Source organism: Meriones unguiculatus, chromosome 1 (assembly GCF_030254825.1).
Source record: "Meriones unguiculatus strain TT.TT164.6M chromosome 1, Bangor_MerUng_6.1, whole genome shotgun sequence".
Classification (NCBI taxonomy): domain Eukaryota; kingdom Metazoa; phylum Chordata; class Mammalia; order Rodentia; family Muridae; genus Meriones; species Meriones unguiculatus.
The window spans coordinates 174,335,585-174,350,405 of record NC_083349.1 but is presented as its reverse complement, the minus strand read 5'-3'; the positions used below and the strand labels follow the sequence as shown (position 1 = coordinate 174,350,405).

Genomic DNA, 14,821 nt, shown 5'->3' with positions numbered 1-14,821 from the left:
TCTCAAGTTCTCAACCAAAGGGTCACAAATCCTAGAGCGGTGGCTCTCAACCTGTGGGTTGAGACCCCTGTGGGAGTCAAATGACCCTTTCACAGCGGTCGCATATCTTATATCCTGTATATCAGATGTTTATATTACGATTCCTAACAGTAGCAAAATCAGTTATGGAGTAGTAATGGAAATAATTTTATGGTTGGAGTCACCACAACATGAAGATTAAAGGGTCACAGCGTTAAGAAGGTTGAGAACCACTGGTATAGAGGATTTTCTTCTATTGTGAGAGCGAATGGCTTCTGCCATATCTAGGTTTGCCGCTGGCTGCTCTGTGAAACCTAAGAGAGTTCGTCACCTTTAAGCCTCAGGATTTTTCTATTTAAAAATAAAAGTAATAATGGTAAGTTGTTTTAAGAACTAGGCCTCAAAGAAGTCAGTACATTCCAGGCATCTAGCCAGAACTAACTCACCTTCCCAGGTTGTTCTCCTAGCTCTCGGACTAGAAGACCCCTCTTCACACTGTTCTAGAAAGGCAGGGTGGCACTTCCAAAGCAGGAAGAGACTGGGCCCTCCACCCTAATTTCATTTATTGGGGAATGAGACAAATGTAAAATGATACTGCAATGCTGAGAATATATATTCCTTACTAATTCTGAAGAATTTCCAAGATGAAAACAGAGGCATGCTTGTTGGGGCACACCTGTAATCCCAGTACTCAAGATGGCTAAGGCAGAAGGGTCCAGAATGCAAGCCAGCTCAGGATCCCTAGTGAGACCTTTGAAGTAACCAACTAACCAATTGGCCAACAAGATAAAAAGAGCCAGGACTGATGGGTCAGGCCTAAAATCCCAACTTCTTAGGAAACTCAGGCAGGATGGTAAGCTCAAAGCCTGTCTGGGCTATAGAGAAAGTTCAAGGCCAGCCATGGTAATAGTGCAATTGTTCTTCAAGATAAAAAGTAAACAGTCGGATAGGATGGTAGAATACTTGCCTATCATTTGTGAGGCCCTGAGTTCACTCCCCAGTACTGTCAAAAGGAAACAAAGGGCTGAAACCCAAAGTTGAGCCCAACATGATACTAAATACTTAAATAAGGCACCCAGAGCCCACCAAATCCTGGGAGTAAAAGGCCCAAGATACACGGCAGGAAGATATTTAACATTTCCATACTTCCCTTCTAATCTCTAAGCAAACTTAAAGTGTAAATATACAAAAGCTGTAGCCAGGAGTTTAAAAAGAAAGCCCTCCGATGGTTGTTTATTGCTTTATTAGGACTCAGGCAAGTGCCACTCACACTGCCTTTACAGAGCTCTGTGGAATTACACATAAGGGATGGTCAGTAACTGCTGCCTAATACAGCTTCCAAACTATCCCGTTAAAGCAACCTTTTGTGTTTGAATGCCTTTCTCTTCCAAATGGTTCCAAATACCCAACGAAGAACTTACAATTTATACATTATCAAAAAGGACCAGTTTCTTCTATTGGACAATAGAACCTCAAACACCTTCTCCCCAGCTCCACTATTGACAGCTTGACTAAACACTTACCCCAAGCAGATCATTGTTACTACTTTTCATTCAAAACAGAGAGAAATCCTGAGAACAGGTTCCAAGAAGACAGTTGTATCTGTCTTTAGATGCTGACAATTTACGTCCATCGATCTATTTCGCTACCAGGTTTCTAAAAGCCAGGGCTCGAGAGGTTTGTCTTAGTGACAAATGGTTATTCCTCTGGTCTGAAGACATGAAAGTTGTCAAGGCTCCAGAGAGTGCCTTTGAGTCATCCATGACGTCAACATGTCCTATGTTTCCATTACGATGTTCAGCAGGACCGCAGGGGTTTGGCATAGATCGGCTCCAGCACATGATGAGTAAGAAGCAAAAAGAGGCCTCCAAGAAAGACAACACTGAGGAAAGCCAGCAGGACATAGCGGCCGATGAAAAAGGCATCCACAATCTGGAGAAAGAGAATATCAAAATGGAAGCTCCACCGCTCCAGCGCCCTGCCTGTGTTCTGCCTGAGCTCTGATGCCCACAGTTTCTTTGTAACTTCAGGTAGCATCCTGCCCTGGGTTTCTTCTGCATATGAGTAAGAAAACTTTCAGCTCCCTGAGTAGGAAATATAAGGTTTTCAAAGAAAAAGAGGAGGGGGGAGGGGAGAAAGAAGAGCAACAACAACTAATAATAACAATAAGGTACAGGAAACAAATGGTTCAATTTAGGAGAAAGGGTGGCTTTCAGAACGAGATGACTCTGAAGTGTTCATCATAAGCGTTCTGAACCCTAATTGCAAGGGAGCGAGGGAAAGTGGCCACTTATCTCAGACATTAAAACGCTAAAAGGGTATGTAACTTGCCCCATAATACAGTTGGTTGCCTGGTAACCAGTCATACGTGAAGCCCTACTTCCACTGGTCTTTATTGACAAAAACCTGTATCTGGTATTGGCTCTACCCAGATGTCTGCTGTCCACTTCCAAAGAACACAGCTCTATTCTCCCCAAAGCTAAGCAGCTATGCTTAAGTGGGCAGGAAAAGCAGGTTTCATAAGCCAAATGAGGGTCTAGGTTCACAGAAGCCATGAGGACTCCTTTCCTGGAGAGATCCCCAAATCCTGACAAGTAACTGTCACAGCCTAAATAATAGCATAATAATAATAATAATAATAATAGCCTAATCCCTAGAACCTGTGAACACACAGATTGCATGACATAGTGGAGATAGGGTTGTGACCTTAAAGTTGAGAGATTAGCTTGGATTATCCAATCTGAGCAGGCCCAATATAAACAGTCTTCAAAAACTAAAGATTTGGATCTCATCTTGGAGGCAAAGGCAGGCAGATCTTCAGTGAGTTCCAGACCAGCCAAGGCTATAAAGTGAGACCTTGTCTCAAGGACAAAACAAAACAAAAGAAGCAGAAAAATGGGTTTGGGAAGAGATGTGAGGTAGATGCAGTCAGAGAGATGGCACACTGCTGGCTCTGAAGACTGCCATAGGCAGAAGCCATGGGCCAGGCACTAAGAGCAGCTGCTATAGCTGGAACAGATCAGGAAGCAGCACTCTTCCAGAACCTCTGGAAAGATGCCTGGCCCTGCCCACCCTTGGTTTTAACTCAGGGAGATTGGTAGTGGACTGCTAACCCTAACAGCTGTAGAATATAAATTTACGGTAGGACTATTATGTTGTCAGGAATTTGTTACAGCAGCAACAGAAAGCTAATACTGTGTTGATGCACAAAGTACCTGAACAATCTAAGCAGAGATGCGAGATCCAAAGACATCAAGAAGAAGGCTGCCGCCACCCCAGCTGCTCCGGAGACTACCCCAATAGTCAACTTACAACCAAGGTCAGGTTGATAAAACAGCTTTAACATAACTTTGACCTTGGCTCTGGTACTGAACAAGTCTCTCGCGGGCTACATGTTTGCTCGCTCGACTGTTTCACTTTTTAATTAGCCAATTAGCAGGCCTTGGGTGCAGAAGGCCCAGGCCATGTATTATTGATACAGTATTGAGCCAGGCTGCTGCAGGGGCCAGCTCGCAGAACCTGAAAACGAGAACTCCGATTCTGCTGGCCATGCTGACAAACATATTTTGCTCAATCCCGGTTGTCTCCTGAGTCTGAAACTCATATGACAGAAGGGAGGGAGTGATTTAGAAGTGGTGCTTGCTCTGTGCCTTTTCCAGTAGTCATAGCTGCAGTAATTACAAATATGGCAGCACATATCGCTCTTGTCTCCTAAAAACAAAGACACTGGGGTAGGTAGGCTAGACGCAGAGAGAGCTGACACCCAAGGGAATAACTCCTGGAATTTGTGTAGTAAGCATAATTTCCCTTAGAGTTTCCAGAACTAATTTTCTTCCTCTCACCATCATTAGTCCTAGATAGAGCTGGAAGTGTGTTCACTTTACTTCAAAAATTATGTAATTTTGTGGGCTGTATCAAACTGACAATCTGTCAGATCTGGAGGATGGTCTCTAGTATTCTACTGGATTCTAACAAGTGTGAATTTTAATTTTTAATTTTAATTTTCGGTTTTGTGACACAGGGTTTCTTTGTGTAGATCTGGCCATCCTGAAACTCATTCTGTAGACCAGGCTGGCCTCAAACTCAAGAGATCCACCTGCCTCTGCCTCCCACATGCTGGGATCAAAGGTGTGTGCCACCACCGCCTGACAAGTTTGAAGATTTTGTGGAGAGATCTCAGCTTGAACCCTTGCTCTGCTTCTTCCTGGACAGTGTGAACTTGGCATGTCACCTGAAACTTACCTTGAAAACAATATTGTTAACTTCATACCACTTAGGCTTTGCCATGTGGTTTCAATGAGACACTATAAACAAGGCATTTAGCACAGTTATTGGAATACAGTGATCCTTTAAGACTGTTAGCTATTATCATGGCTTCCTACTTCGAGAATAAAATAGCTATTAGAAGGGAAAAGAATGCCACAAGAAGATGTAATGGGACAGAAGAGGTCAGTACCCTTCGTAAAAGTCTAAGACCAGCCACACATGGTAGAACCAGACCCTAAGTCAGGAATAAACCAGAATAGGTGAGGGCTGCAGAAATGGGTCAGTGAGAGAGGTGACACAAATCTATTTACAGAAGTAGAGGCTGGCAGATGTGGTATAGGAAATAAAGATGACAGAATCATTCACACAGAACTCATTTGTAACTTCACCTTCTGCCTCCCGTGGAAAGGCTCCTCCCACCCACTTTTTTTTTTTTTTTTTATGGAAATGATTCTCTTGATACCACAAGTGGAAAATGTCAAGCTCAGAGGACGGAAAATCATGTCACCTGGCACCCTGACAATACTACATCGATTCTGACCAGCATCTGAGATTCTGAACCAATGCTACCAGGAGCAGGGAACACCACACGGAGGGCCTATGCCATTTCCTAGTTCCTAACTCTCTTCTCTTTCCGTCCCTTCAGTAGTAAGTGGCTTCCCATGCTGTCACTCAACTTGATGCACGTGGCACATGACAGAACACCAGGTAAATCACGGCCTGGTGGTGTTGCAAGTGGGATTCAGAAGACTCTTTTCCAGGGTAACCCCCCTGGATCCCCATCAGTGTCTAAAGAGGTCACAGGGCAGGATGGAGGAGGCTGAGATCAGGGGCAAAATGAAACCCAATAGCTTTACCTTCATTTCGACCTCTGGGGCTGGGACTTCACTGGCTCGAGGGAAAAGCAACAGAATTGTAGTAATGATCAGAGCACCCAGGACGACGAAGACGATGGAGAACCTGCGGACACAAGGATCTGAGAATCAGAGGTGCTGCCAACAGTCTACTTTTAACCAGCTGGGCCTGTGCTGGCTCCTCCCTGGGGTCACAGCCACTTATGGGCCACAAAGTTCTCCATTCCAAAGCCTTGCTTCCCAGACAGGCTAGCAGCTGGGCACATTCCTACGTATTTCTGGTCATTCCCAATTCCTAACAATGGGAATTCAGTTTTCTGCACGAAGTGTGCATACGCACGTTTATGCGTGCACACAGACACACGTATCCCTCCCATCCCGATAGGCTTTTGTTCTTTTCAGACCAAAACACTTCAGTACTGTAGCTCTGTTTATTACTGACATAACCTCGCCAGAGTGTGTATCCTAACTGCCTCCAAGATTAGGTTATGGCTGGATGCAGAGGACCAGGCCAACTCACTGTGAGCCTCGGTGTCTGTGGGCCCAGGCTAGAGCCTTAGGGACTGGACCAAGCATGTGCCATAAATCTGAACAACTGGACAAAACTTCGACCTACAACACCTAAGGGTCTTAATAGCAGCCAAAGCATATGTCCTTGTCCTCTCTGGTCTCCACCCGATCCCCTCCATCTCCTCCACAGTGAGAAGGGAAAAGCATACTTCCGTTCTCCTCCCACCTCTGCCTCAGAGCATAAATAACACAGTTAGTGCTTATGATAAGAGGTTAAAATGCAACTCATTCAATCTGCCAGTAATTACAAAAATGATCTTCTGAATTCTAAATGTTTAATGAGCGTCAGCGATTTTTGCCTCTAATTGCTTTTACCTAGGACTCCCAGCTGGAAAGAATGCCTTACCTAGCTATCCCAGAGGCTCTGGATAACAGCACACACAGCAGCAGCACCAACACCCAGATCAGAGCGAGGAGGAACACGCCGGCACCCACTCCCAACACCATGCCAGCCATCCTATGGGACAGAGAGACCATTAGCTGCTGGCTGGACACCCCGCCCCTCCTGTGTGCACTTACTCTTCAGACAACACAGAAAGCCTGAACTCAATACGAGGAATCTTGATGACCAGTATGTCAGGAGGCTCACTCACAATGGGTCTTTAATTTTCTGGAATGTCCAGCCCCAGAGTCCCTTAATGAAAACTGGGAATATAGAACCCAGAGCTTTCTTTGTGCAGGAATAGAGGTGGGGGACCTGGAGGGCTGGAGCGAGGTTGCTTTCTGTTCTCCATGTTGTAATTTCAAATTTGGCCTTTTTGGCTCTATTTTGACTTTACCCCAGCCTACATTAGAAATCTGAGCTCTCTTCCTCTACAAATTCTAACCGAGGATTCTCAGAAGGCTGCAGAGCCAAGGCAGAAAGCCAAAGCTTCAGTTAAACCTGAGGTATGAACTTGGACTCAGAAGACAATCACAGGCAGAAATTTTCACTCTGTTGTCAAGTTCCTATTCACAGAAGGAAGACAATGCCCAGCTCGTAAGAGAACAGACATCACCCTTTTGGGCACTTGCGATTTGCTAAGTATTTAGTCATGGCAATCAGAAAGGTATTACATCTTATCTGTACAGGAGGTTGTTAGTGTTGGTTTCTGAGCTGTGGATCACAACAGGAATTCGAACGTTCTCTCAGTTCTGGAGACCTGAGGTCTAAACTGGAGGTGTCTGTGGGACCACGTGTCTCCTACAAGATCTGAGAGAAAATGCTTCCTTGAGTCCTGGTTGGTTTCTGGTGGCTCCACGCATTTCCTGGCTTGTGCCTCCACTAACTGTCATCTCTACATGACATCTCCCTTCTCTGTCTTCTGTCTGCTCATTATCACCAGATTTCAGGTCTAATCACCTGGGCAAAGATCCTTTTGTAAAATGAATCACATTTACAGATGCTGAAAGCTAGGGGCTGTTTGTGGAGGGCACTATTCACTCCATTAATGGCGTCTGGAGTTTAATGTCTAATGTCCTCAAGTTTGCTTTTCAGGGTCACAGGTAAATCTTAAGAAAACAGATTCTTCCTTAGACTTCTTTTACCTGATGATTTAAATACTATTGAAATGGATTGAGGTATTCCACTGTAAGTTTGTTAGAAAAGAGACTCTAACCATAAACTGGAAAAAAAAAAAAAGATTATTCAATCAACATTGTGCTGTGCCCACCACAGAAAGCATTGTGCTCCTAGTTAGGGTAACAGAGGTAAATAAGATACGTATTCCACAAAAGCTTAAGGTCTACTAGACAACAATGTGATGCAAACAGCCATCCACATGATGTTCTTATTTGTAGCTAAAAGCAAAACATACGGAGAGCCGAGACAGCGAGAAGGTTAAGGGAGCTGCCAGCAAGGGCACACCTGGGAAGAAATCAGGGTGGCACGATGGTAGAGAGGGAGCCCCCACTTGCCTCTGTCCTCCCTGCAGACCACTCTGCCCTCATTGGAGCCCCATGGGCAGCATGTGAGTAACTACAGCACCGGCAAGTATTTCTCTGTGCTTGCTGTTTCCCCAGGCAGGATTCAACGTCAGCCCCCAGAGCGGCAGGCGCCTATTTGGTTATTTCTGTGGCTGCCCTGGCCTCTCCTCGTGGTTGATACTGTGGCTCATCAGAGAAAGATCCTCCTCAGAGAGACCTTCTCTGACTTCCCATCTACAGCAACTCCTCAGTCTATTTCCTTCAGAGCACTCTTCACCACCGCCGTTAACGCCCCAGGCCCTTGCAGGCCAGGCAAAAGCTCTCCAACTGATCCACAGCCTCAGCCTCAACAGTTAACATCTACCCATCTGTTTACAAGTTCATTTTCTGTCTCTCTCATTAAGGTAGTAATCTCCAGAGGACAGAACCTGTTTTGCCTACCCTGTTCTCCCCAGTTCTCAGCATAAAGATTATGTGCAGCAAATATTTGTTGGTACATAAATGAAACCATGCTGACCAGTCTACAAAACTCAAGTGATGGGGAGATAAGGCCACGGCAAAGTGTAGAAGGGTGACGGGAAGTGCTGGTTAATATGCTGCACAGGGCTAACGAGGCAAGTGCCTCACCAAACAGTGGAAGTGATTAACAAAATGGAATTTTTAAAACCAGAAGATGTAAAAAGCTAATATTCTAAAGTGCTCTGAATTTAATGCACCCCCAAAGCCTAGTGAATAAGCAGGAACTGGGCTCAAAGTCTTCAGTGGTTCTAATAGGAGATGAAGGCCTAAGAGGGCTCCCCCAGTGAGGCCTCAGCCCATAATGCAGAGAACTAGAATGAAATCTTATTTTCTATTATGCAGCAATAATCATGCATAGTAAATGTAAGCACCCCAGACTTGACTGCTGAAAGATTCTCATTCTGGATTTTAAATGAAACAATAAAATAAAAGTAAAGTAAAATAAAAGTAGCTCTTTACAAAAGCGACAGAAAAAGCAGAAGAGAGGATGAAAACACTGAATTTGAAAACGACATGTGAGGCAGACAGTAGCAAAGCAAATACAAGGACGGGGAAATGGGGCAGAGACAATAAACACGGAGTTCGGGTCTTGCAGGCTGAAAGTCCTGGCGATGTGCTTCACAGTCGTGTAAACACACTGAGCGCCACCGAACGGCACACTTCAAATGGTTAGGACAGGAAAGTTCATCTTGTGCAGTTTGCCACAAATGGGTGAAACAAAAGGAGATGTAAGTTAGTAAGCAATATTAGTAACAAGAAAACATAGGTAAGGATTTAAAAATACCAGCAAGAACAGTTTTGAAAGAAGTAATTTTGTCAAAGATGTAACCTCCAGAACATATGAACCTACAAAACAAAACAAACAAACAAAAAAAAACCCTTCAAATGTATAGTCAAAGCACACAAGAGCACTACAATAAATGGCAAAACCAAGTTAGTGGATTTTACTACATTTCAGAAGCAGATCAGAGAAAACTATGAGAACAAATGTCCTACAGAGGATAGCTGACTGGCCAATACATGTAAGGGTTAATCTAACGCAATTATATCCAACAATGTGGGTGAGTTTCACAAGTGGGCAGAATGAAAAGTTCATTGTAGAATCCAGTTATATGATGTTTGAAAACAGGTCCAGCTACTCTAGGCCACTGTCAGGAGTCTTCACCTTGAGCGCCTGGATGGGGCCTAGGTGATAAGATTGTTTCTTGGTCGGGGTGTTAGTAATCTGGCTTTGTAACTTTGGTAACCTGTATCTAGCTATACTTTGGGGTTTGTGACATTTTCTGTATGTGTTACCTTTCACTTATTATAAAACCTTTTGTGAGATGACTCAATGGTCATTGGGCAGTTAATGACATCAAGAGGGTTACCTTCTTAAAAAATAAAGTGAAATATACTCTTTAGAAGGTAGTGATTCTTTATGGCACACACAACACATGTCAGACCACAGAACATGGTGCCTGGGCATTTCATGTTATTTAGGGGTTGTCGGGGTGGGGGTGGGATGAAGTGAAGGGGCTGATGTGAAACAGACTGGTCCTGAGCTAGCTCTTGAAGCTAGGTGATGGTGAATACATAATGGCTTTGCTATTTTCTAAACATCTGAATAGAGTTCAAACTTGCATAGTTCAAACATTCATATGTACACATCTATAAATATGATTAAATGCAACAAATATTTGTAAGATCTTTGTGGCTAAGATTCTACAGCTTTATGCAAAGGCCTTTTAAAAGTACCTGTACAGTGGAATAAAGCAGGCTATGTAGAAAAGTAACTCATGCTTTCAGATGGGATGGTTTAATTAAAAGATCTCAATTTTTCTTAGCATAAAAATTCAGTGCAATTCTAACCAAAATCCAAAAATATTTTTTTTAAGGAACGGGGACATGAATCCTAAATTCGCACAGGAGAGTAAAAAGCCAAAAACAGCCAACATCACTCTGAGAGCTAGGAATGGCAATGTGCCTTTCTTGTCACCAACTGCCACAGACACATTATGATAGCAAGGTAATTAAAACAGTGTGACAGTGGGACAAAGACACGCGGACCAACAGCACGAAACTGAAAGCCCAGGCACAGACCTGTGCATTTGTGAGAACTTCATACACCCTAGGACGGAGCTGGCGACACAGCCCAGTGCGTAGAGGGCTTCTCGGTGGTGGTAACATAAACGATTATCTAACCAGAAGACAATAAAACTCGACCTCCTGTACAGCATGTACAGAAGTTGATTTTCTGTGGAAGTAATTCATAATGAAACAGCATATGCTTAAACACGCAAACGTGCAGCCTGACTACACTAGAATGCATAATGAAGTACAGTAGTCAGATGCTCGCACCTAAACTTAGAAGCACCACGAGCGCCGGAGCTCCACGTGCAGGCTCTGCAGGTGTGTTGTGCTGGCAACTCAAATACCACGAGCTGTGCTGCCTTCGGTTACGTGATTTTTCTAGACTGAGGAACCAGCCTCGTTTAAAGCTCCTAACCACAGATCAGTATAATTTTCCCTTGATTTACATTCCTGGAAATTACACTTTACTGAACTGTGCCAGAAATCTCATCACGTTAACACAAAAAGCCGAGTTAGGTTCTAGGCCCAGATAATTATTAAATGAATATCCTGAAAGACACCGGAAAGTTGCACAAGATGCAGGGTGATTCTTCATTTGAGGACTGCCCCAACATTCTTAGCTCCCTGGTAGATTCCAACCAAATCGTCAAACATTCTTTGGGGGCATGCAGCAACCTTGAAAGTTCAAAAAATAGTCCTAGTAACTCTCATGTAAGGAGACACACACTAGAACATTCTCTGTAATTTCAGTAGCAAAATAGGAGGGAAAAGCTACACACCTAACAATTGGATTTATTATACTCTCACAAAGAATGCTTCAAATGAATGGGCTTGGTCTGCATACATTGACACGACTATGTCTGAAAAGCGGTGCTGCGTGACAAAAGCAAGTTGCAAGCCAGGACCAGTGGCCTGTGTCTGTATCCAGCACCTAGGGGACTGGAGCAGAAGGATCTCTAGTTCCAGGCCATCGAGGCCCTCTCTAAAACCAACACAGACACAGACACACATAAAAACATAGAAGTAAATAAACAGCTGCCTTTTCTTTTTCCTCTTCCAGGGACGGTGCTTAGAGACACTCAGCATAGTCCATCATTTGACATACTGTCGTAGGCTTTCCTACAATACAGCCTCTAACAAAACTCGGCTGTCTCACACTGCCGGAAACAGGACTGATCACCTTTCCACCGCGGAGGTTGGGAAATCACCTAAATCCACATGCGGTATGCACCCAGGCGGACTTCAAGGGGTTCCTGCTGTAAGACCTAAAGTCCTTATGAGATTGACTAAGACAAAAAAAGCACGTCCTCAGCGCCGATGGTGATTCCACCGTGTGCTAAGTGTGTCCATGACAGAATCAAGTAGCTTTCCTTACCGACGAGCAGAAAACTGTTGTGAACCTGTTGAAGGCACAGAATCAGAAAGCAAAATACACATGGAGCTTTTTTAAGTAATAAAAAAGTTAAAGCTCAAGGAAAAAAAAGTAAATAAAAGTTAGCTGTAATGTAGTAAATAATTAATAGATGAGTGCTGGGCTACATATCATTTATTATCAGTCCTATGATCATCACAGCAGTACTATCTAACCCGCTGTCACAAATAAGACACAGACACCCGTTAGATTGTCTAACTGCCTTATTTACCTTGGGCCGGGCAGATATTTTCCTCACGCTGTCTCAAAATCCTCACCATCCCCCATTCCCCATCCAATGCCATCCACCTTAATCCTCCTCATCTGGGTGAGCAGTTAGGAGACTACCACAATTCTCCAGATAAAGAAATCTTGTCTCAGCCATGGAAATGGCAAGGGGTCAAAAGGGACAACAGAAACAGCTAGTGTGACGGGCCGAGCTGATGGGGTTGCCTTGAAGGAAGCTTCCCATTCAGGACTAGCTGCACGGTTTTGGATAAGGTGCAATAACCTGAAAGACATGAACAGCCTCTTATCACCTAGAAATCAGGATAAATGGCAGCTGAAGCTGCTAACAGCAGAAACACTGATCTTCTATCCCACAGAAGATGCTGACAGGCTCAGGTGACACGGAGTTACAGGTATGGTACGACTTTTAAGTGACGGGATAAATGGCTCCAAGCCCTTCTAAAATGATGATCATTATTTTATAACCAAACTACTATATTCTATTTTAATTTTTTTTAAACTGTTGTGTGTGAGTCTGTGCAGGTGCTTGTGTATGCCAGAGAGGGTGTTAGATTTCTGAAACTAGAGTTACTGGCAGTTTTAGACCTGGGAATTGGACTCTGCTCTCTGGAAGAGCAGCAAGTGCTCTTAGCAGCTGAGCCATTGCTCCAGCCCCAGTGACCTTCTGAAGCCCCTGAACCTACCTTCCCAACGCTGTGATTACTGGTGTGTGGACCACTCTGTTTATGCTGTGCTGGGGACAGAACTCTGGACCTCAGGCATCCTAGGACAGCTGAGCCACACTCCCAAGCCTCTAAAATAGCTAAATTATTTGTGAGTGAAATTTGATTAAAATAAAAAAAAAAGTTCATTTACTTAAGAGTAAGAATATTATTCAAATATTCTTTGAGAGGTGGTGGCTTAGCCAACACAATTTTAAGAGTAAATTCATTTGAAGTAAATAACCTAGAGCAGGAAAAACAATCTGTGTAAGTGTAAACACCTTAGGCAGCAGCTGACACAAGCAGACAAGGCCAGGTGTTCTGTGGTTTGTTTTTTTCCTCCCTGTGATGGAGGCTGTGAGGCTCTTCCTAAAGTTTCTCCAGACCCTTTCGAATGTATGTGTCTTGCACTCTTCATCTAAGGTTGGTTCTACCTGCCCTTTCACCCGGTTCCCAGGGAAAACGGAAAGTCCTGCAGCTAGGGCCCACTGGATGAAAAACTGTGTTCACCACCAGGCTGAGGATCTTCGTTTTTCAAGACAGTTTCTCTGTGTGGCCCTAGCTTCTCTGGAACGAGCTCTGTAGACCAGGCTGGCCTCAAACTCAGAGATCTGCGGCCTCCGCCTCCAGGGTACTGGGACTAAATAAAGATCACCTCCACCACACTCAGCTCTCTTTTTAACGGTCTTTATTACTTAATTCCAAGAAGGTTTGATAGTTAGCCTGGTGTGGTAGTACACACCTGTCATCCCAGGCTCACAAGTTTGAGGCCAACAACAAACTGAAGGAGTGAGCGAGCACTCCCACTTTTTTTTTTCTTTCTTTCTACTTAAAACTTCAGGCTCGTTTGGGTTTTAAAACATTATGCTAATGCCTCCATCTTCGTTGGTCAATCCCATGCAAGTCTGGGGAAAATGGGTTTCCACGCCCCCTAAAGACCACGGAGGTGCCACCTGACAGTAGAGAGACGGAGCATCCCCGTCCTGCCCTTTTTCCTGGGCAGGCGGAGCACACGTCGGCTCCCAGCAGCGCAGGGGGACACCGGGATCCCCGGTCCGCAGCCAGGTGGCAGGAGGTGACCCGCGCGACCCCCACCCTCCGGCCTCCGCCGCCAGCCTCCGGTCCTCACCTGGCTCCCGGGTTCCTCACCCAGCCTCACACCTCGCTCTCTGTCCCCATCATGGGGGTCGGGGGAGAGGGCGGCGGCTCGTGTCTACTTTGGGCGAATCACAAGTAGGGTTTCAGCCACGAAATCTGTGATAGACCAATCAAAGCCGCCCTTTTACACTTAGCGGCGTCCTCACTAGCTGACCCTTGCTGGGGCGCCAGACAACGCAGAGCCCGGTGGGTGGTGAGCACGTCAATCTCCGCTATGCCCTCCGATTGGTCAATTACGCACTGTCCCCTGTTTCGATTGGATAGCGACGTTTGTCAATCACACCTTCTAGCCACTAAACCCTCAGACAACAACACAAGGACGGTTTAGTCGCTCCCGGCTCTGTGTAGCGGAGAGGAGGTGTGGCGGAGACCCGTTCGCGGTCTGGACATCAGCGCCTGTCCCGCCATCTGATGACCAGCCAGTCCCCAGTCCTCGGGGTGGGGTAGGATTGTGGGGGCAGTTAAATCGGCTTGGCCCCTTAGGGCCCCCGACATCCCTTCTGAGTTGAGTCCAGAACGCCGGTTGAAATAACATCCTTACTCAGCCTTACTTTATTGGTCATCATTCTTCCCTCAGCTTTTGACATGTACCTAAGCAAAGACCAGCGGAACCAAGAGACGAACTGGGGAAGAGGTCAAGTAAACCCTTATCATTATTGCCAAAATATCAAGGCAACTGGTCCACACTTGCAGAAGAGTGCTCTTCCCTAACTGCTAACCGGAATTTGTTAAGATTTTGTGTCCAGGCTGTAGGGTCTTGGATCAAATCATCAGGCTAGTGAAAGGAAACAGGTCAAAGTCTGCATTCTTCACTGTGGAAGCACCAGGGGAAAACAGGTGACAACCGAAAGTAATACCAAATTTGCAAACTGAGGTTCTTAAAAGCTGGGTCCTTAGACAAAATATGGAAACACTGGGAAGAAAACTGTTTGGCCTGAATCTGATTTAGTGCATTCTTTCTCTCTCCCTCTCCCCTCCCCTTCTCCTCATCCCTCCTCTTCTTCTTCTCTCTTTTCCCTTCTCTCCTTCCCCCTTTTTCTCCCTTTCCCCCTTTCTTCAGTCACGAGTCTTACTATATAGCCTTGGCTGTCCTGGAA

General features: G+C 45.0%; 1 protein-coding gene and 1 pseudogene across 2 annotated transcripts; one reads left to right on the top strand and one right to left on the bottom strand.

Annotated features, from left to right (window-relative positions):
* Positions 1-1,244: 1,244 nt before the first annotated feature.
* Tmem218 (transmembrane protein 218) lies at positions 1,245-13,837 on the bottom strand. 2 transcript variants are annotated; one of them, XM_060371706.1, is made up of 5 exons: positions 13,696-13,753; positions 8,917-8,978; positions 6,055-6,165; positions 5,142-5,244; positions 1,245-1,950 (listed from the first exon to the last, which is right to left on the bottom strand). In XM_060371706.1, the coding sequence occupies exons 3-5, from the start codon at positions 6,162-6,164 to the stop codon at positions 1,816-1,818; spliced, it is 348 nt and encodes a 115-aa protein (XP_060227689.1). In that variant the 5' UTR covers position 6,165; positions 8,917-8,978; positions 13,696-13,753; the 3' UTR covers positions 1,245-1,815. The 2 variants fall into 2 exon arrangements, with proteins under 2 accessions (XP_060227689.1, XP_021494326.1); XM_021638651.2 differs by lacking the exon at positions 8,917-8,978 and having other exon boundaries at positions 13,696-13,837.
* Positions 10,020-13,803, top strand: LOC132654213 (large ribosomal subunit protein eL34-like; annotated as a pseudogene).
* Positions 13,838-14,821: the final 984 nt, after the last annotated feature.